The following is a 23525-nucleotide window of genomic DNA, read 5'->3' on the forward strand; positions in this document are numbered from 1 at the left end:
ATGTCCATCGAGTCGGTGATGCCATCCAGCCATCTCATCCTCTGTCATCCCCTTCTCCTCCTGCCCCCAATCCTTCTAGGGTCTTTTCCAATGAGTCAGTTTTTCGCATGAGGTGGCCAAAGTATTGGAGTTTCAGCTTCAACATCAGTCCTTCCAATGAACACCCAGGATTGATCTCCTTTAGGATGGACTGGTTGGATCTTCTTGCAGTCCAAGGGACTCTCAAGAGTCTTCTCCAACACCACAGTACAAAAGCATCAATTCTTTGGTGCTCAGCTTTCTTCACCGTCCAACTCTCACATCCATACATGACCACTGGAAAAACCATAGCCTTGACTAGACGGACCTTTGTTGGCAAAGTAATGTCTCTGCTTTTAAATATGCTATCTAGGTTGGTCATAACTTTCCTTCCAAGGAGTAAGCGTCTTTTAATTTCATGGCTGCAATCACCATCTGCAGTGATTTTGGAGCCCCCAAAAATAAAGTCTGACACTGTTTCCACTGTTTCCCCATCTATTTCCCATGAAGTGATGGGACCGGATGCCATGATCTTAGTTTTCTGAATGTTGAGCTTTGAGCCAACTTTTTCACTCTCCTCTTTCACTTTCATCAGGAGGCTCTTTAGTTCTTCTTCACTTTCTGCCATAAGCGTGGTGTCATCTGCATATCTGAGGTTATTGATATTTCTCCCGGCAATCTTGATTCCAGCTTGTGTTTCTTCCAGCCCAGTGTTTCTCATGATGTACTCTGCATATAAGTTAAATAAGCAGGGTGACAATATACAGCCTTGACGTACTCCTTTTCTATTTGGAACCAGTCTGTTGTTCATGTCCAGTTCTAACTGTTGCTTCCTGACCTGCATACAGGTTTCTCAAGAGACAGGTCAGATGGTCTGGTATTCCCATCTCTTTCAGAATTTTCCGCAGTTTATTGTGATCCACACAGCAAAGGCTTTGACATAGTCAATAAAGCAGAAAGAGATGTTTTTCTGGAACTCTCTTGCTTTTTCGATGATCCAGCGGATGTTGGCAATTTGATCCCTGGTTCCTCTGCCTTTTCTAAAACCAGCTTGAACATCTGGAATTTCATGATTCACGTATTGCTGAACCCTGGCTTGGAGTATTTTGAGCATTACTTTACTAGCATGTGAGATGAGTGCAATTGTGCGGTAGTTTGAGCATTCTTTGGCATTGCCTTTCTTTGGGATTGGAATGAAAACGGACCTTTTCCAGTCCTGTGGCCACTGCTGAGTTTTCCAAATTTGCTGACATATTGAGTGCAGCACTTTCACAGCATCATCTTTCAGGATTTGAAATATCTCAACTGGAATTCCATCACCTCCACTAGCTTTGTTCGTAGTGATGCTTTCTAAGGCCCACTTGAGTTCACATTCCAGGATGTCTGTCTCTAGGTGAGTGATCACACCATTGTGATTATCGGTCGTGAAGATCTTTTTTGTACAGTTCTTCTGTGTATTCTTGCCACCTCTTCTTAATATCTTCTGCTTCTGTTAGGTCCATGCCATTTCTGTCCTTTATCGAGCCCATCTTTGCATGAAAAGTTCCCTTGGTATCTCTAATTTTCTTGAAGAGATCTCTAGTCTTTCCCATTTTGTTGTTTTCCTCTATTTCTTTGCATTTATTCAAGCATTTATCAAGTACCAGTTATATGCAAGGAGCTGCCCTTGTTATTAGTGAAAATGGCTACTTCTTAGATTTCAGCATCTTACTCACTGGTGAGTAGTATTACTTCTTTTCTTTACTAAAAAATTAAAACCATCATGCATGATCTCCTTCAGCTTCTTAACTATTTAAAAATGTGTCACTCATGTAATATTTGCACTAAAGATTAAATCCTTCTTTTGTGCCTCAATTCCAGGTCTTCTGATATCTTGCCTCATTAATTATCCCTGCTCTGTATGTTTGTGTCTCTGTTTTCTTCTCTCCCTTAGTCTGTATATTAGTTTGCTAAGGCTGCCATCAAAAAGCATCATAGATTAGGTGGCTTAAACAACAGAAATTGTATTCCTTAATGTTGTGGAGGCTACAGGTTCACGATCCATGAGTTGTCAGGAATAATTTCTTTTTGAGATCTCTTCCTGACTTGCAGATGGCTGTCTTCTCCCTGTGTCTCTACTTGGTCTTCCTTCTGTGTGCGTCTATATCATGTCTTATTCTTAAGAAGACACTGGTCATGTTGGATTAGGGCCCACCCATATGACTTCATTTTACCTTAGTTACCTCTTTTATCTTTTGGCCATACCACGTGCTGTGTGGAATCTTATTCCCTGACCAGGGCTGCCCCCTGCATTGGCAGTTCCCTGGACCTCCAGGGAAGTCCCTTTAGTTATATATATTTTTTTTAATGTGCCTATTTATTTAAATTCATTTGTTTTAATTGGAGGATAATTAGTTTACAATATTGTGATGGGTTTTGCCATGTATCAGCATGAATCCACCACAAGTATGCATGTGTCCCTCCCATCCTGAATCCCCCTCCTACCTCCCTCCCTTTAGTTGCGTCTTAAAAGCCAGTCTCCAAAAACAGGTACATCCTGAGGTACTGAGGATTAGGACTTAAACGTTATGAACTTGAGAGGGACACAGTTCAGCTCCTAACACTGCCCTTTTGCCCCCCAAAATTCATGCCTTCATTGTTTGTAAATATACTCTGTCCATCCCAGCAGCCCCAGAAGTTCTTAACCAATTTCAGCATCAACTCTGAATCCAAAATCTCATCTGAATATCATTTAACTCATTTAAGTATGGGTGTGACTTGGAGAAGGAAATGGCAACTCACTCCAGTATTCTTGCCTGGAGAATTCCATGGACAGAGGAACCTGGTGGGTTACAGTCCATGGGGTCACAAAGAGTTGGACATGACTGAGTGACTAACATGCATGCATGGGTGTGACTGGAGGTATAGTTCCTCCTGAGGTAAAATTCCTGTCCAGCTCTGAATTTGTGAAGTCAGACAACAACTTAACCTGTTTCCTAAATATGATGGGACAGGCATAGGATAAATGTTCTCATTCCAAAAGGAGAAATTGGAAAGAAGAAAGGGGTCATGGTCTCAAACAAGTCCAAAACCTGGCAAGGCAGATTTACTAGACTTTAAGAGGAATTGTTTTTGACTCAGTGCTCTGTCCTCTGGACTCAGTAGAATGACTGCCCTGCTGTTTGGAACCAAGCGAGAGACAGTGCCTCTGCCTGGGCCTGTGCCCCCGGGGTGCATGGTGTCAGTGGCAGCCCCGCCAACTTTGGAGCTTCCCTTGGAGCCGCCTTTCCTTTTTTTGAAGGGTAACACATGTTCACAGCTGCATTGTTCTTTTGGCTTGTCTTGTGGGATCCAAGAAATCCAGTAGCCTTCCTTCATTTCATCCCTCCTCTGTCTTCTTCAGTACCAGCCGGCAACTTTGCTGCTCCTATAACCCTATTTCTATTCAAGGAAAATTAGAGTAGTAAAAATATAAACATAGAATTTGTTTGAAAATAGATTTATGGTTCATGTAAATATAGTGACATAATTATATATACACGTAAGTTTATGTTCTCAATTTAGATTGAGCTTAATGGGAAAATATTGGTGGAGACCATGGTACTAAACTTCTTGTTATATTTTTCAGTATAGACTATGGTCGAAGGAAAAGAAATGCCTTTAGGATTCAGGTGGAAAAAGGTGAGTCTTTTAGTGTTAGAGCTGAATTATTGATGAAGTCATAGAATTGTTTTAGCTCACGGCATTTTTCTTTTTGTTTCAGTTTTTAGCATAATTAGTAGTGAGAAAGAACATAAGGATCTAGCAGAATTAGAAGATGAACATCTGGCCAAAAGAGCAAGACACGGTGAAGAGGATAATGAGTAAGGATTATGGAGTGGAGGGTTTTTCTAAAACATTGACCTGATCATGTTACATTCCTACTTGTAAAACTTCCAAGTAGGATAACTTGGCTCTTCATTGCCAATAAGTTCCTGCAGAATACTTACCTAACTTCTCCAGACTTATTTCAGACATGCTGAATACTCCCTGTTCCTCAGAGAGGTTAATCTAAGGATTCTTTCTTTGTGCCTTTGTGTGGGTGGTTTTCTGTAGCTGGAGTGTTCATTTCCCTTTCATGAACTTTCACTCAGCCTTCAAGAGTCAGCCTTCAAAAGGTTATTTTCTTGCCTTTCAAGCCTGTTTATCCTTTCTCAGCTTTTCCTTAGCACCTAGTTATAGATACTTAGTATAGCATTTTTATCATATGGCATATGAGATTATTTGTGTTACTTACAGAAATTTCTAATTAGCTTTGTTTTTCTCTGTCCTAATACAATGCCAGGTATATAAAAAGATGTCAATTAATTTTTTGTTTAAGAAGTAATGTTGTTGACTCTTTTATGACTATATTGCAGTATAATTGACGTACAATTAGTGGTAAATTTTTAAAGTGTACAGTGTATTGAGTTTTGACATATGTATGTACTCATTAAACCATTACCCTAAGCAAGATACTAAGCATATCCATCAACTTCACAAATTTTCTTGCACCCATTTACAGTTTATTTTTCCTTCCATTCCTATTCTGAGGTAGCCTTTGATTTGCTTTCTGTCGCTATATGTTTATATTTTCTAGAATTTTGTATAAATGAAATTTCAGAGTATGGATTAATACTTTAAAAATTTAGATTCTTTCATTCAGAATAATGAGTTTGAGGTGTATCAGTGTTGGGTGTATCAAAATTCCATTGCTTTTTATTGCTCTGTGTGTATGTATGTGAAAGGTTGTTTGCTGAATCGAAAAGACACCAGGATTCTTGGCCTCTGGAGGAGAAGAATTCAATCTGGGGCCAGAGACGAGGCTTGATCTCTCAGAGCTTTTGTGTAATAAAGTTTTATTAAAGTATAAAGGAGACAGAGAAAGCTTCTGACATAGGCATCAGAAGGGGGCAGAAAGAGTTCCCCCTTGCTAGTGTTAGCAGTGGAGTTATGTACTCTTAAGATAACAGGATTAGCCAGAAGGTTTAATCCAGAGACTGTCTTTCAGGCAGGATACATTATTGTTATAATCCTTGTAAAGACAGGCCTACTCCCATAATTTACATTTTAAAATAACAGAATTAGAATCCAGAGAGTTTAATCCGGAGAGTTTAATCCAGAGACTGTCCTCAGGCAGGATACATTATTGTTATATAATCCTAAGGAATGTAGAGAGAAAAGAAAAAGTTTGTCCTTTCTTCCTCCTTGAGAATTCCAGACCCCTCTCTCCTTGGGGACCCCTAGACTTCTTATCAACCTGCCTAGGAAAGGACTCTCTCATATGTATATACCACTAGTTTTTAAAATCTGCTTACATATTAACAGACAGTTGGGTTGTTTTCATTTTTTGGTTTTTACAAATAAAGCTACTATTATCACTTATGTACTGGCATTTTTGTGGGGAGTGTTTTCATTTCTTAATACTGGCACTGGAATAGCTGAGTCATATGGTAACTGCATATTTAACTTTATAAGAGACTGCCAGACTTTTTTCCAGAATGTTTGTATCATTTTACCTTTGCATCAGCAGTATGTGAGAGTTCCTCTGTTACCATCTGAGAGTTCAACATATTACCAACATTTGGTATGATCAGGCTTTAACTTTAGATAGCCTGTAAAGGAGATGGCAACCCACTCCAGTATTCTTGCCTGGGGAATCCCAAGGACAGAGGAGCCTGGTGGGCTATTGTCCATGTAGTCGCAAAGAGTTGAACACTTCTTTATGACTAAGCAACAAAATGTGTTAGCTGTAGGTTTTTTTAAAAGGTGTTCTTTATCATATTGAGAAAGTTTCCTAATATTCCTAGTTTGCTGAAAGTTTTCATTGTCAATAGGTATAACATTCGTCAAATGCTTTTTATGTGGATATTTAAGGGTTTTAGTATTGGCTTTCTCCCTTTATTCTATGAATCTGGTGAATTTTATTGATTTTTGAGTGGTAAACCAATCTTGCATTCCTGCCACAAACCCTACTTGGTCCTAATACGTTATCTTTTTTATATATTTTTAAATTCTATTTGCTAATATTTTTCTGTAGACGTTTACATCTGTATTCACACTGATCCGAATTTTTTCTTTCTTTTTTTGCTCTTTGTCAGGTTTTGGTATGAGTTCTAGCAGAATACTTATCTAACCTCTTCAGACTTTTATTATACTGGCCTTATAATATTAGTTGGAAAGTGTGTGATTTTTTTTGGTCTCTAGTTTATGAAAAAGTTTGTATAATGTTACTGTTATTTTGTTCTGGAATGTTTCTTAGAATTCATCCAGAATTCATCTGGTCCTGGAGTCTTTTTTGTGGATAGGAGTTTGATAACATTTAATTTTGGTAGACATAGGTCTCGTCCCCCTTTTTTTTCCTTACATCAGCATTGGTAAATTGTACTTTTAAAAAAATTTGTTCATTTCACCTATTTTGGCATTTTGGCATTGAAAATTTGTGGCATTTATTGACATAAAAGTTTTCCAGATACTCTTTTGTTTTCCTTTTAATAACTGTAGGATCTATGGATGATACCTCCTTTTCGTTCTTTATAGCTGCTCCTTTTTCATTTGGCTTTACCATAGTTCTTATAAATAGTTCCACATTTGTGGACATATAATTGTTTCCATTTTTGCACTGTTGTATATGTAATAAATAATCCTGTAGTGTATATATCTTTGTACAGATTTCCTTTTTAATGTTGAAGTCCTGTGAAGTATTTCTAGGATCAAAAGATTTATATTTTTGAGATTTCTGGTACATATGGAGTTACCATCTAAAAAAGTTTCCTTGGTTTGTATTCCCAACAGTTTTGTATAAAGAGTGTATTTCTCAACATGCTTGCAGTTCTACTTATATATACTATTATTTAATCTTTGCCAGTTTTAGAGGCAAAAAGTTGATTGTGTTATTTTCACTTGTAATATTTTGATAACTAACAAAGTTAGATTTTTTTTATCATTTTATATTTCCTTTGTGAATTGCTTATTTATGGATTTTGTTTTTCATTTGAGATCTATTTGAATTTTCCTTGTCAGAGCTCTTTGTGTAAAATAGTATCTCTTTTTATATGTATTACAAATGCTTGTCACAGTTTGCCATTAGAATTTTTGTTTATAGTGTCTTTTAATTAGAAGAATTATACATCTTTACCAAGTCATATCTTTCAATCTGTTCCATTATGATTTATGCTAATATACTTAGATCTCTATCACAAGAGTATGTAGAATAATTAGCTATACTTTTTTCTTGTATTTGTGGTATTTCATTTAACTCTTTATAATTAATTTTGTAGAGCATGAATTGTAGGGCAAAACAATTTTTTTAAAGCTTTTATTTAATCATCTGATAAGCCAGTGTGTATGTGCTGAGTCGTGTCTGACTCTTTGCAACCCCATGGACTGTAGCCTGCTAGACTCCTCTGTCCATGAGATTTCCCAGGCAAGAATACTGGAGTGGGTTGCCCTGCCCTCCTCCAAGGGATCTTCCCAACCCAGGGATCAAACCTGTGTGTCTTGTATCTCCTGCATTGGCAGGCAGATTCTTTACCACTGTGCCATCTGGAAATCCAATAAGCCAGTGAGATAGACATCATTTATAATCTCATTTTATAAATAAGGAAACTGAGGCTCAGGTTACAAAGCTAGTATCTGGTGAAGATGGATTTTTTTTTTTTAAACTGTATTTTGAATCCACATTTCTCTGATTCCAAAGCCTAGATTCTTGACCACCATAGTATTTTGCCTCAGTATATTTTTGTTTGGGGTAGTATTTTTTTTAGGATGTGGGAGAAAATCATTTACATTTCTTTTCTTCTTTTTATTGAGGTATACTGAAAGCTATTCTGATGATTCAAGTATGGAAGATTACCCAGACCCACAGGTAAGCCAGATATTTAATGAACCAACTTTGATTTTTAGAAAATCATTTTGACTCCTCCTCAGAAAAGATCAGTAAGGAATAGAGTAAGAGACTGAACATCTTCATCAGTAAATAATTGACTACTTCTATGTGGAGCATTGAACTCATGGATTGGCCATCCTTCCAGTATTTGTGTGTATAGCCTGTTACACAGGGGAAAAGAAGGGAAGAGAATGGCCAGAAAAGTCATGATATGGTTATATTTGATCTAATTGAACTGATAGGATAGTAATTGCCTGCCAGCTCATTTTCATACTTCTGTGTTTCAAAAACAACCTTTCTTATTTGGTTTTATTTGCCAATTACAAATTTATACATTAACTTGAAATGGAGGGGGTACATCTTTTTAAATAGTAAATGTTTGTGAAGTATTGTATTGTGAGCACCTGTATTTTCTGACTGTAATTGTTTTGGGAAAAGGTATTGAGAAGAAAGTGTAGAAAACTTCTTAATACAGGTAACCAAACTTTCATGAGTACCTATTGAGTAATTTGTGCTAAAATCATGTTTCCGCCAGTCAGCAAATCATATGAACAGTTCCCTGCTTTCCTTATATCGGAAAGGAAATCCCGATTCTGTTTCAAGTACTCCTGAGATGGAGCAAAAAGAAACCATTACTTCATCACCACGGATAACTTCCAGGACAGGCTCTGTTCTGTCGAAGACCCCTGCCGGGGGTTCTGAAGGAGGATGGTTTATTGACAAAACCCCGGGTGGAAAGAAGGACCGTTTTTTCTCAGATCTATCAGATGAGAAGTGTAACGATAAGAAGCCGATCTCTGAGATAGAGGTATTTTTTATGGTGGCATTTTAGCCTCGTGTAGTTGGAATACATTACACCCTTTTCATTGAATGTAATACCAAGTAGATTCTTGTGTTTTGTAAAAAACTTAGGAACTTGAGATAGAATTTGCTCTCTTCCCACTATGGTCATCATTTTCATCCTGGTCCAAGCATCTACTCTTTCTTCCCTTAACTATTGAAATAACCTTCAAGTGCTTCTGTCTTTGATCCCCTAGTTTATTCTTCACACAGAGATATCTTTTTAACAAGTTAAGTCTGATGATTGCCATTCTTTTATTAAAAACCCTCCAGTGGCTTCATTCAGTCAGAGATCTTGCAATTGGCAGCCCTGCCTGACTTGGCTCCCTGCTGTCTCTTTAATCTTACCTCCTGCTCCCCTCCTCTCCAACCTCCCAGTTTGGCCTCAGCCACAGCTGGGCTTCTTGCTGTTTCTAGAATATGCTGACCCTTCTCTCATTTGGGACAGTCACACTTGTACTTTCTGTTTGGAACATCTTTCCCAACATTCCTGTGGCTTACTCTATCATTTCTTCTTTTAATTTTTAAATTGATTCTTATTCTTGGCTGCACCGTGCAGCATGTGGGATCTTAGTTCCCCCACCAGGGGTCGATCAAACTGTGCCCCTCTGTTGGGAGCTCGGAGTCTTCACCACTGGACCACCAGGGAAGTCCCTCCATCATTTCTTCTCATCTTGTTTCACTTGTAATCTTCCCAGAGAGGCCTTCCCGGACATGTAAAATAGCACATTGTTGGATATCCTGTTCCCTAACCCTACTTTTTTCAAGTACTTAAAAAAAAAAAAATCACTACATTTTAAGTATTTAAAATGACTCTCTGTATAATTGTTTTTGGGTTGTTGTATAAGAATGGCAACTCCAAGAGAGGAGGGACTTTGTTTAATAATGTGTTCCTGGCTAAAATATGTCTAGCATGAAGTTGTTAGTTTGTGAATTAGTGCCTGATAAACTTCCTGAGTTGTTTTTATTAGTGAAAGTTAAGGAGTAACTACCTCTGGTGTGCATCACGAAAAATTGATGATTGTAGCAGAAGGGAGAGTAGCTGCTAAAATATCTGTGTGGTTTATTTTCAGTTTAGGATGATGCTTTGAGGGATCCAATATAAATAGATATACTATGAAAATGGATAAAATAAATAGAAACTTAAAAAAATTTTTTTTATTAACTTAAAAAAATATATATTTATTTAGCTGCTCTGGGTCTTAGTTGCAGGATGCAAACTCTTAGTTGTAGCATATGGGATGTAGTTTGCTGATCAGGGATCAAACCCAAGCCTCCTGGGTTGGGAGCAAGGAGTCTGAGCCACTGGACAACCAGGGAAGTCCCTTTTTTAATCTTTTTAAATTGGAATATACCATATATAAAGAAAAGTAAAGCTTGATGGACTGTTGCAAACTGAGCACATCGGACATCGTTCTTACCTGATTCTTTTAATGCCTGGCAGAGAGGGGGTTTAAGGTAATCTGTCTCCCAGTAGAGTGGCTGCTTGTGCTCCGGGTCTCGCTGTCTGGTGTGGGAAATGCTAGCTACCTGTGTCTGTTGAGCTGCTGAAATGTGGCTAGTGCTAATGAGGCACTCAATTTTTAATTTAAATGTAAAAACTGTCAGACAGTTTAGTTATTAGAAAACTTCTATGTATATTTTAAATAACTTGGGTATGTGGATATACTTTTTCAGCTATAGATTTTATAAAATATAAACACATCAAGTATTTCCCTTGAAAATTTAGTGTCTGAATTAAGATGTGCAATAGATATAAAGTATCCACTGGACTTTGACAACTTATTTTAAAAACAATGTAAAACATTTTATTAATAATTCTTAAACTGAGTATATGTTGATACTGTTTTGAATATATTTGGTTAAATAAAATAGATTATTATTTTCTTAAAAAATACTTTCAGTTTTTTTTTTCCTTTCTTAAATGTGGCTACTAGAAAGAACATTTGGGCTTCCCTGGTGGTGCGGTGGTTAAGAATATGTCTGCCAATGCAGGAGACACAGGTTCAGTCCCTTGGTCGGGAAGATCCCCTGGAGTAGGAAATGACAACCCACTCCGGTATTCTTGCCCAAGAAATCCCATGGACAGAGGAGCCTGGTTGGCTATAGCCCATGGGGTCATAAAAGAGTCGGACATGACTTAGCAACTAAACAATGACAGCTAGAATATTTAAAATCACATATGTGGGTGGTATTATATTTCTCTCGGGTGATGCCATTCTAAGTGGTTTTCAAGCACCAAGCTCTTTGATTTGGCAAAGCCTCTCCCTTCTGCTTTTGAATTATTAATAGGCCTTTTCCAAATCTATTTACTTTGTCTTTAAAGAACATTATTTATTGTTGGCAAGGTCAAGGACAAAGCTTGACTTTTATGTTGAACTATGTGGCTGTCAGAGCAGCTTTCTAGTCATATTTAATTTAGCGATTGATCAGGCATCAGATGAAAACCAACTATGTAAAAGGCTCAGTGAGAAATAAAAGGTGAATGCTATTATCTTAACTCCAGAAGCATACAACTCAGTGAGGAAGAAATAACATAGACAGGTGAGCCACTCATTTACAAGCAGATTGTATAGGCTCTACCACAGTTGCAAATGCAGTGTTCTGAGAGTGTGAAGAAGAGATGAATTCTAACTAGAAGAATCTAGAAAGGAGGTTTTTCAGGTGTTAGGAAGTAAACTGAGCATTAATGTGGAAAAGGACATCCCCAGCAGAGGTCACCCTTAAGCTAAAATGTTGGGAATAGCTAACGGGTGAAAGTACCAGGGCTGGAATGTATTTTTATTTATTTTTTTAGTAATGCCCCCCCGCTCTTTTTTTTAAATGGCCTAATTTCAAGCATGACACATTTAATTTTTTTTTCGAGAATTCAAAAGATTCTTCTCTTCTGGAGAGTAACAAAAAAACAAAAGGCAAGCTAAACAGCAAAGGAGGCAAAAAGAAGAAAGAAGATCTTCAGCAAGTAGATGGGGAAATAGAAGCTGTCCTGCAGAAGAAAGGTGAGATGGAAGTCTTGTGGGTGGCAGCGGTTGTATTTGCTCTGAGCGAAATACCGTGATTCCAAGCTGTTTGGCCTGGGGAACCTCCTATAGGTAGAGACATTTACTAGAAAATATTTCAGTATCTAATGGACCTTTGTTTATGTAAAGATTATTCAGTATAGTTCTGAGTCACTGCTGAATCACTAATCTTTTCACCTCCTTTTTTGTTTACCAGCTACAGCTAAGGGGCTAGAATTACAGATCTCCAGTGTGAAGTTCGACGACGTTGGCGGCAATGATACAACATTAAAAGTTAGTTCAGATCCAGAATTTCTACCTCAAATGGGTATATTGCCAATCAGGTATTCAAATAAGGCCTTCCTTGTATCTAATAGGAACTGAGTATAGAAAAGGAGGCCAGGAAGGTGAGAAGGGCAAGCCTGACCTGTCCCCTTCAGGGTCATGAGGGATACAAGAAACATATCTTCAGTTTTTTCACCATTTTAGTTACCGTGTGCGTAAGATACTTGCTTTAAGGAGTAGCACTTTAACAGTTGTAATGGTTAGTGGTTTTTTGTGTTTACTCTGTTTCAGTTACTATGCTAGTTACTATTCATTCTTTCTGCAAGGTAGGTATTATTACCCTTTGGAAATGGAAGCTCAGAGAGGGGTTATTGCTAATGCCTCGTGACAGTTACCGGAACAGGATTCAAACTCAGGTGTAAGTCTAAAGCCTGACTACTGCATGTTGCTGCTCCAAAGAACAGGTCCTTTCATTCCACATTGATTCATTCTCTTTGGGGCTGTGAAGGACATCATTCCTGTTTATTCCTACAGGAGGTCTGCAAGATGCTCATACACATGCGTCACCCGGAAGTGTACCACCACCTGGGCGTCATACCCCCACGTGGAGTTCTTCTTCATGGACCACCAGGCTGTGGGAAGACATTACTTGCACATGCAATTGCTGGGGTGAGGTTTACTGACGTTTGTTTTGCTTTCGTTCTTTTGTTGTTATTTGTTTTTATTTTTTCTCATCGGTCAACTTGAACCAGACTTGGCATATTCTCAGGAGGACTGATCCCTTCATTCTTTCATGCTGCTGTTTGTGAGATGGTATTTTTTTTTTTTTTAACGTATCCAATTATATGGCAAGGGTTGGGTGGGAAGCCAAATAATATACCTATAAACAACCCATTTTTTTAACCCATAGTTCTTTTTTTAGTTCTAGTTCTTACCCATTGTTTCAGTTCTTGTTTTTAGTCACTGTTCTTTCCCTTTAAGCTAGTGGTTTTCAAGAGCAATAAAATAAAACTGGAGGATCATATTTTACATAAAACCAAATTTATTCAGAATTTCCATCCAGAGTCATGTTTTTATTCTTTTTAGTGTAAAAATGTCCTTTCTAAAATGGTGATAATAGATGCTCAGTTGGCAAAAGAAGAAGTTAGCAATTTTAATTTTAGCCCCATCAGGTTTCTCAGAAACTGTAAAATGCAAAATGTCCAAGTAAGTTTAGTTTGAAGAGTAGCACACTATGTCAGTCATTAATAGACAGAGAGCTTTGAAAGAAAATTGTTTCTATAGGAGAAGTTGATTGATTTGCCTCATTTATTCATTTGTTAAGTAAATCTTTTGTGTGACTATTACATGCCAGACATTGAGATACAGTGATAAGTACAAGAAACTCAGTTTTTATCTATAAGGGGTTTTTCCATCTAATATGCGAGACACATTAAACTGTCTTTCACACAAATAAATGTTGCTTCATGGTTACAATTACACTGAGTGGGAGACAGAAGAAGTGCAGAATGCTATGTGGTATGTTGTTGGTATGTTGCTTTTACCCACGTTAAGAGTTAGGGTTAAAGAGAATATCATTGAGGAAGTGAAATTTCAAGATAGTCAGAAGAATAGTAGGGTTTAGGATGGGTTGTTGCCAGTTATATTGGTGGGATAGTGGTAGTTTCTCTTCCTTTAAGAATCTGCCTCCTCTTACTTGTTACTGGCTATTTCTCTGGGTTTCTTTGGTGGGAGAAACGCCAGTAGGGTGTGTGGGAAATGACTGTGTCACAACTCCCTGCTGTTTCATATCCAGCAGATAAATAACATAAATTTGTTTTGGCTCAGCTGTAAGTAAGGGCAAATGTATTTCTTAAGATTCAAGACCCTTTATTCAGAAGAGATAATAACAGTTTTATGATATCTGTAAAGTAAAAAGAAGTAGAAGGTATCCAGTCAATGTGTTTGGATAAAATTTCAGATTTTTATGTAATGTTTTTCATTGAAACAGCACAAAAAGATATGACGTTTCTCAGAAAATTGGTCATTTAAAAAATGTAATTTTGAGAGAGGGACTAAGTAAAGAAAAAGTAAAAGTGAAACTTTGAAAGTTTAGTCATTTTTCAATATATTTGTGCATAGGAACTTGATCTTCCAATTCTGAAAGTAGCTGCTACAGAGATTGTATCTGGAGTGTCTGGAGAATCCGAACAGAAGCTAAGACAACTATTTGAACAAGCTGTGGTGAGTCAGCTAATGACTGTAATGTCAGGTTGTCAGATCGTATAAGGCTATGTGGAAATTCTTGTTTTCGTTAAGGTTGGTATTTGTTAACATACTCACTGGCCATTCATTTCTAAACATGGTAATTTGTTCCTCATGATGGCTAAATGTTTAAAGTAGATTAATCAATAGGTTGTTGGGTAAAATAATGTGTTTAATCTGAAAAGAACATAATTGGTGAGAAGTTCTGACTGTCATACCCGATAGTGATATGCTGAAAATAGATTATCCTTGTGATATTTTTTTTTTCACTTTTACTTTCCTCAACTTAGGCTTGCCCAGACAACCTGTAAGCAGTGTGAACATTTTTAACATTTAAGGATTATTATAAAAGCAACCATAGACTTGCCAGCATAAACTCTTCTCTGTTTGCAAAATTGAAGCTGTGAAAAGATGATTCTATTACCAGAGAAATTACAGATTGGATTTTATTCTGATTATAACTCATTAAAATTTGGCTGCCTAAGAACTTCTGAGGAAGTTGACATTTGTATTCCATTGAAGCTTTATCTTCAGTATAGTGCTATGGTTAAATGTACTTTCAAGTTAGAAACAGGTTCAAATCCTTAGGCCACCGCATACTAATTGTGTAATCTTGGGCAAGAGATTTAACTACTCTAACCCTGATTTTCCTTACTAGCAAATAATACTGATCAAATCTCATGGAGTTGTTGATTATATTAAAGGGTTCATGTAAATTTTTAATGTAGTGTCTAACACACAGCAAAAGCCGTATAAATACTGGCTATGACATCATGCTCATTTGAGCAGTCACTAGTCATCACTGTGGTTAAGAAGTAAAATATACTGATAAGTTTAATTTTATGTTGTCGTCATATGCATCCCAAATACATTGGGACTGGTGAACATGGCCAGTGTATCTGAAATGCAAAGCTGAGAAGATAAAGTATATTTTACCAGTACTTGAAAATGCTTTTTTAAATAGTAAGAAAGGAGCAAAATTAGTTGCCTAGTCCAAGTTCTGTATTGCTTGCTGTGGCGGGTCAATAAATCGTTAACAAGTAGTTGGGGCAAGGAATAGTGACTTTATTTGGAAAGCCAGCAGACCGAGAAGAAGATAGACCAGTATCCTCCAAACCATCCTCCCTGGATTAGAATATAGATTTCTTTAATTCCAAAAAGGAGAGGGGATAAAGTCCTGGTTCCAGTCAGACTCCAGAGGGAATGTGTTCATTTCTTCTTTCTTGTAGTCATTCACAGGTGGGCCTGGTCAGGATGTTTCCTGTGAGCTAAACATATACTGGCACTAGAAAAGCTGTGGACACATATGGAAGATGCAGTGGAGGGTGGGAAGGGTACTAGTCAGAGCAAAGCTACATTCTTTAAGGTGCTACCTGTTTTCCACAATGAGCTTGATTTGTTTGTTAGTTGGCATACAGCAGAAAGACAGGTAACTACATTTGTGTTTATGGTGAAGACAGTGATGAATGAGGATAAAAGAGACAAAGGGCAAAATTAGTTATTAGTTGTGGGTTTATCTAGCTCTCTCTGAACCAGTGCTGTACTGGTACAATGCTTAACAGCTGATACTTAGTAAACATGTGGTCTAGCACCCCTCTTTTCCAGTCTCCCCATTTCCTGATGAAAGTCAGTACAATAAGATATGTGTAAACTGCTTTCTTTAGGGTAGTTCTTTTGGTGAATGGTCTCTGAACTTTAAGATTGAGAGATATATGTATACTTAACCACACCAGTATAGGGAATACATTCACATTTATGATTTTTTTTGGTGATATTCTTATTTCTAGTCAAGTGCACCATGTATCCTTTTTATTGATGAGATTGATGCTATTACCCCCAAAAGAGAAATTGCTTCAAAAGATATGGAGCGAAGAATTGTAGCCCAGCTCCTGACCTGCATGGATGGTGAGTTTGAAACAGTGAATTCACTTTAAAATAATGGTATTTTTAAATACTGTAAGATGTGAAGATATGAAATATTTAAGTAGCATAAAACCTAGAGTACAAAGCAGAAATCTTTTTCTTTTCATAAAAAATTGTATCATTAATTTTTGGAGTATATCTTGCTGTTTAATTTTTAATGCATTTACACACATATATAAATATACTAAAATCTTGTGTTGCTTTTTCCAGTACTCTGCACTATAAACACTATGCTATACTCTTTGTAGTTTAATAATATCCTGGAAATGTTGCCATTTTAAAAAAATATTTATTTTTAATTGATTAGTTTAAAATATTCGTTTGATTTATGTCTTACATCATTATGAGTTAACCATAGGTGTACATATGTCCCCTCCCTCCCATCGTCTGCCCAAACGTTGCCATTTTAACCCATTTATATCTACTTCTTTTTAATTGCTGCCTTGCTATCCTTTAGGATAAGTTCATTATATTGTACTTAAGTATTTCCATTTTGATGGATATTCAAGTTGTATTGATTTTTGCTTTACAGTGAACTGTAAGGGATATCCTTAAAAGGGCCTTTTTGGTACACATAAATTTTTCTAAGATGAGGTAATGGTTAAAGATTATACATTTAAAATCGTTACAAGAAATGGCAAATTGCCTTCCAAAAAGACTTTGCCATTTACATCTTTACCAGTACTATGCGAGAGTCACCCTTCCTCCAGATTTTTCACAACACTGAATTGTTTTAGTTTATGACAGTCTGAGGGATGAAAAGTGGTATGTTTGTTGTAATTTGCATTTCCCTGATTACTATTGATGGAGATCATCTTTCCGTTTTTCTTGGCTTTTCATATTCTTTCCAAAATCCCTTTTTTCATCTTTTTCCCATTGTTTGATTGAATTTTTAAAAATTTGAGTGAATACTGTATTTTAATATATTATAGAAACAAATCTTTTGTTAAATATAGTGCAGTTCCTTCCTATCTTTAACTTGTTTTTCAATTTTGTTTAATGGTTTTCGGTTACAAATTTGGAGGAAAGAAATCAACACAAGTAGAACTTTTGGAACTAAATCTTACCTGCTGGAAAACTGCATATGTTTTGTGTTCATAAGAAAATTTGAAATAGTATGTAATTTGCATTTCTTGTGATGGTAGGTTGTAGGTTGTTTATTCTGCTGTTATATTCTTATATAAAATTTTCTTGCAATGTCTTAAGGCCTATGTTGTGAATTACCATTTTTTAAAATTTATTTTTTAATTGAAGGATAATTGCTTTACAGAATTTTGTTGTTTTGTGTTATACCTCAATGAATTATCATATTTTATTGAAGCTAATCTGTTATCATAAGATACACCATCATTTTATGTATATCTGAGAAGGAAAAAGACATAACACTAATCAGAATATGACATAATGCTTATTACATTGATAGTATAAGCATTCTGATTTCAGAGATATTAAAATGTGGAAAAATGACTAAGTATGGGATTAAGCAGACTACTTATTACTAGAACATTACTGAAAGTTCTTAGTTGAGGTTTTTGGTGTGTCTCTGTGTGTGTTTTTAAGGTTTCCTTTTATAAACCAGAATAGGGAAAACAGTAAACAATTCAATTTACACAGTCAGCCTATTACTGAACTTAACTTGGATCTGGTTGCATGACGCCCAGCAAAGCCCATCTGCTGACGCTGGGTTGTGGTGAAAGAAAGTACAGTGTTTCTTGGAGAGCACCAGGCAAGAAGAAGAGGTAGCAAATGCTTGAAAGACCCAAATCCCTCTGATGCTATCAGGCAAGGGTTTTTAAAGGCAGCATTAGAGATGAGGGTTTCAGGGTATGTGAGATCAGCTCTTGGGACATTTTTCTGATTGGTTGGTGGCATGATGATGTTTCGGGAATCTTAATCATCAACCAGTCTGGGGTCTCTGTGCTTGTGGTCGGCATGTAGTCACTGTGCTCCATTGGGTAGAGGGTCTTAGTTTCTATCGAACAACTCAAAGATCCCTACAGATTATTCTATATATCCCTTTCTGTGACTCTCTTGTTCTCATTATTAGCTGCTTGAGTTCACTTTTTAGAACTCTGGGAGGACCAGACAAGAAGCAGAGGACATGGAGGGGCTTGTACCCAGGAGAGCCCTGAAGAATCTTGCTTTTTTTGGTCCCAGTCCTGCCTTTTCTTTGATACTTCTCAGTGCTGAGGGGGAACAAGAGTGAGACAAGACAGGAAATAAAGTTTTGGATAGAGATGTCAATCATAAATTCTGCAGAGGAACTCGGTTTTGGGGGGCTTGTTTCTTTCTGTCTCCCCAAATAACCTGTGACTTGTAGTAAATTTTCTTCCTACAGTTTGAGAATTTATTAATTCTGAGTTAATAAATCTGAAATTGTAGTAAAACTCTTAAGTAAATTAATATGTAACAAGATAATTAAGACCACTTTAAAAAAATTCTAATTTCACCTAATTTTAATAACTAAACTCAGACATAATTCTAACTACTAAGACCTGCAAAGGATGTTAAAAATATCATTTCTTTATGAGAAAACTGATACACAGAGGGCTGAGGGCCAGATGCAGACTGAGTCATTGGCAAAGTATCGGCTAGAATCCAGATGTTTGTTTACACATATACAATTAATGACCTACCCATGAATGCTTTATTTATGAGAGCTGTTATCCAAGAAACATATTAACTAGTTTTTTATTAACTCTGTGTAAAAAGAACTGAAGCTTCATTTTTTGTTAATAATCAGAAATTCATTCTTTTGGCTACTGTAACTTCAGTTTAAAAAGCAAATCCTCTAGAGAGGGAGAAAAGGAATGAAGCTTGTCTTGTAGTGGGTGGCCAATCCTAGCTGAGGTCTGATTTTTATCTTTCTAGAAGCTTTTGAAACAACCTTTATGTTGCTAAGTATTGATTTTCTGGGAAGGATTTTTTCATTACTGAAGATTTAACAGATTTCCATGATTGTTCTTTTTGAATTTTGTTACTAACCCTTGCTGTGTTCAGAACTCATCACCAAGACTGTAGTGTCTGAGCAACATGAACTAGGAAAAGGAAGCTGACTGCTACCCTTGGTCATTGTTTCCAGTTGTGAGAATGAAAGCACCCCTGAGTTATCAGGGGGACAGCTTTGGCTCTGTACCAGCGTTAGTGCAGAGAGGGTTCAGTATAAGAACATCTTTCTGTGACTGCAAGTTTGTAACTCATGGTGCTACCTCAATTATGGGGTGTCACCTTGTTACCTATAAAATATAATAATTCTGCTTGTTCACAGATATCCTTTTGTAGCATGAGTCTCTTTTTTTTAGCTGATTCCTTTTCTTCAGTTTTCAAAAAGTATTAAAGAGCTTTCTGGTCTCACTTAAAGATATACCTTATGCATATTTTCTTTATCCAGAGCCAACTAAATGTTTCTAATTTGGTTCTGTTCTGTAACCCCACCCATGTAGTTGTCTCTCTGCCTCTGCCATTCGCTGAAACTAATCCCAGAAAGGTCGTTGATGATTACCATTGGCCACATCTTTGGGCATGCTCTTAGCCCTCACCCCTCTGAACCCACCTCTTAACAGCTGTTAACTGGTGGAAGGGACTGTACCTAGAGTAGTGCCTGGCCCAGGGCAAGCACCCAGTGAGTGTTAGCAATGGGTTTGGGAGCATTTGATACTGTGATTACCTTGTCCTTGTAGTTATCAGCACACTTGACTTGAGTAACACTCTGTCCTCCTATTCTCTGATAGCTCTGTACCACTTTCTCTTACTTGCCTCCTTTTCCCCATCCTTTAAAGAAAGATATTCTATAAGGTTTTACACTTAATCTTCTTTTCTTCTTGTCCTCTACCTACTTGCAGCTATCTCCTGTTCAGCTCATCTTTGGCAAGCTTTCAAATTATATCTCTAACCTTCATTTCTGATAAATTTCCAACCCATGTTCACCGCTGCCTGCTAGATACTTGCAGGTAACTGTCCCATGTCCCCTCATACTCAATGGGTCCACTGGCTTCCCCTGTGGCCCTTTCTGCTGTCTGACCCCCCTTCTGTATTCCATATTTAAGCTAACAGCTTCCAAACTGAGTTGTCTTTGTCTCTTCCTTCTCCTTCCCCTTCACATTGAATCACATTGAATCATTTGTGTAGTGCTTTTGATTTCATCTCCAACTTGGACCTTAAATTGGGGTTTTCTTTTTTTGTTTCCAATGTACCTGCCTTCACTCATCTTTTACCTGATTATTGTATTCAAATCACAGCAAACTCTTGCATTTATTCCTCTTTACTCCATTCAAAATTATTATTAGAGTTATCTTTCCAAAACACAAATCTTAACAGAAAAACCTTTCGTGGCTTCTGTTGGCAAAAGAATGTCCTGTAAACTTCCCATGACTTAAGTGTTAGAGGACTTCGTTAGCCATTACCTGTGTGGTGGTGGGCAGGGGGCACGGGGTTGGTGTGTGAACCTCAGTCTCTCCCCTAGTCCACTCTGGTTCAGTTGTGAGAAATAATACTTGTGGAAGACATACTTTAGGCCCTGTATTCGGTCCATTAATAAAAATCTGTATCTAGATTAAGCCAGAGCAACTGGAGACTGTATTGTATTCCCCCATCTCAGTGCCATGAGTATGTTTGAGATACATACTATTGTGTCTTGCCCAGACTTCCTGATGGTGGACCACTCACCCTGTCTAAACATGGCACACCTGTTTGTAGCTCTGTGCTTTCACTCATTCTCTTTCTTCCATGTAGAATTGCATTAGCCTATATCTGCTTATTAATAGTCTATTCACCCTTTGAGCCTTTCTGGAATGTTACCTGCTCCCTAAGTTCTCCCTGATTCTTCGGTCTGAGTTCATAATATCTTCCATTGTATCACTGCGGTGCTTTGTTTATACTTGCTGGGCTTCAAATAGATTGAGCTGCTTGAGGACAAAGTTTGTATTTTCCTCACATCTTTCACATATTAGGCATTTAGTAAATGTTAGTCTTATATTCATGTATATAATATATGATTGTCATTGTGTAATACTTTCTTTCTAACCACTTAATAACTTGGATAACATTATTATCCTTAATGTCAAGTGTCTTGTTCACCACTCATCCTCTGTCTGGTTCTTACTAGATCTGAATAACGTGGCCGCTACAGCTCGGGTGCTAGTCATTGGAGCTACCAACCGACCAGACTCCTTAGACCCTGCTTTGAGACGTGCAGGAAGGTTCGACCGAGAAATATGCCTAGGTATCCCAGATGAAGGGTCCAGAGAAAGGTATACTCTTAGAGAATGAAGTTTGTATGCCACTATGTCATCTGAACTGCATGCTTTGAAAATGAGGGGTGAGAAATACCATGCAGCCTTCTTTCTCTCTTGTCTCTTTTTTTTTTTTTTTTATGTGCCAGTGAAATTGCTTTGGAAAGGAAAAAGCCCACATTAAATTAATGCTTAAGAAAACAATTTACTCACTAATACAGGAGTTGTTTCAGGCTGCTTTTTTGGTAGTGATAATGGATTTATGTATCCACATTCATTTGTCTGATCTTATTAACAGTGTCTTATATTGTTTAGGTGGCACTCAGCCTAGGGAGAGTGTTTAGAGCTATGGAATAGTGCTCACTGGTCCACATGTAGGTTAAATCTGAGTACCACATTTTAACATGTTGCACTAATCTGCCTAAAATCATAAGTTCCCTGACAGATAATTAAGTGGCAGCCAGAGAGTTGAAAGCTGTCTGTTTGCTGTAAGACCACCCTTTCCTAGTGCTGAGGGGGAACAAGAGTGGGACAAGACAGGAACTCCATTCACTGAGTTTGAATGTCCACAGAGCAAAGAGGTGTCCACCGACATCTCAATAACAAAAATATCTGAGGAGGCACTGTTCAGGCAGTGGAGTAAAGGAAACCTAGTAAAGAAGTGTTCTGAAATACCCTGTTTATAATGACTTTCAGCTTAAGTTAATGACATTAAGTTGCTGCACACGATCACCAGTGGCTTTTAGGGAAAGTAGTACATAGTAAAGGATAGGCACGGGGAGAGGGAAGAAGGGTAGTGATGAACAGGAGACTTCATGAATGCTGAACATAAAACTGATCAGAAGACACTGTGGGCAGGAGAAAGCGTTAGGAAGAAGGGGTCACTTCCCTCTTGCTAATACTTAATGTGGCTTCAGGTTTTGATTGATGGCAGTTGCTTCTTCAGCTGTTGTATTCAGAGTCATCTATAGGTATATGCTCATTGCGTTTTCACATATATTAATATAATCTTTAAATGGTACTCAACTATTCAAGTTAAGTTGTTTGTATTTATTTAGGAAACGTGTATTAAGCATATAGTGTATGTATACTACTGGGATAGGTAATTTAAGGAATATAAAGAATTCTAAATCCTTGCTTTTAGGATGATTACAGTACAGAAAGAGAAATAAGGCCTGTATCCTTTATCAAATCTTTTTTTTGGATAAGTGCCAAACAATGATAGAGACATAGACACAGTAAAGCCCACCATTCCTACTAGATAAAATACATTGTTCATTGATCCACTATTCCATCATCAACAAAGTCCTTAAAGGGCTTTCCTAGGTAGTCATATTTTGAAAATATTCAAGCCTACAGAAAAGTTGAAAGAATAATACAATAAATTCAATAAATACCTGTATGTCCTTTAGCTAAATTTACCTTGTTAACATTTTGCTATGTTTAATTTCACTCTTTATGTGAAAACATCATGTGTGTATGTGTGTGCATATGTGTATATATCTTTATTTTTTGCCAGCCCATATGAAGGATAGGTGAAGAAATCATGATACTTAGCTGTAAATACTTCTCTATAACTATACCATTTTCCACAGTAAAGAAACTTAACACTGATAATAATATTACTTAGTACAGTCTACTCTGATTTTCCCAGTTGCCCCCAAATGTCCATTGTTCTTTTAATCTTTCATTTTTTTAAAACCTAGAATAAAGGAGCAAACCTGCTGTGTAGTTGACATGTCCCTTTAATCTCCTTTAAAAAGTCTTCATTCATTAGAGATGGACATATTTATAGTTGACATGACATAATGCCTAGAATTTGCATTAAAACACTCCAAGGGGAAACAAAAGTGGGGGATAAATAAGACTGTGAAAATGTTGTTAATTATTGAAACTGAGTGATAGAAACATGGGGGTTCATTATTGTGACAGTTTTAAAGCATGAGTTTGTAAATTCTCGGCCCTCCTCTTAGTGGGAGGTGGGTCTGTGACTCCTCTTCTAGGATCTGGGCTGACCCGAGTGACCCATCAATGAATACAGAATAGGGGAACTGATGCTACAGGACTTTTCTTCCAGGGCTAGCTGATCTGCTGTAGACA

General features: G+C 37.2%; 1 protein-coding gene across 20 annotated transcripts in view; it reads left to right on the plus strand.

Moving 5' to 3' along the window:
• The window catches only part of NVL (nuclear VCP like), a 92132-nt gene that overhangs the window by 5334 nt on the left and 63273 nt on the right, over positions 1-23525 (plus strand). For 10 of the 20 annotated variants that reach the window (XM_081491581.1, XM_081491578.1, XM_081491579.1 and 7 more), the window contains 10 exons: positions 3626-3678; positions 3761-3860; positions 7828-7882; positions 8439-8711; positions 11610-11742; positions 11960-12036; positions 12562-12696; positions 14149-14250; positions 16059-16176; positions 21299-21443. In XM_081491581.1, the coding sequence (XP_081347707.1) occupies positions 3626-3678; positions 3761-3860; positions 7828-7882; positions 8439-8711; positions 11610-11742; positions 11960-12036; positions 12562-12696; positions 14149-14250; positions 16059-16176; positions 21299-21443 (1191 nt within the window). The remainder of the gene's footprint in view (positions 1-3625; positions 3679-3760; positions 3861-7827; positions 7883-8438; positions 8712-11609; positions 11743-11959; positions 12037-12561; positions 12697-14148; positions 14251-16058; positions 16177-21298; positions 21444-23525) is intronic. The other 10 variants (XM_081491586.1, XM_081491593.1, XM_081491584.1 and 7 more) reach the window with 3 other exon arrangements.

Source organism: Giraffa tippelskirchi, chromosome 5, assembly GCF_054371585.1.
Source record: "Giraffa tippelskirchi isolate mGirTip1 chromosome 5, T2T-mGirTip1v1.2.pri, whole genome shotgun sequence".
NCBI lineage: Eukaryota > Metazoa > Chordata > Mammalia > Artiodactyla > Giraffidae > Giraffa > Giraffa tippelskirchi.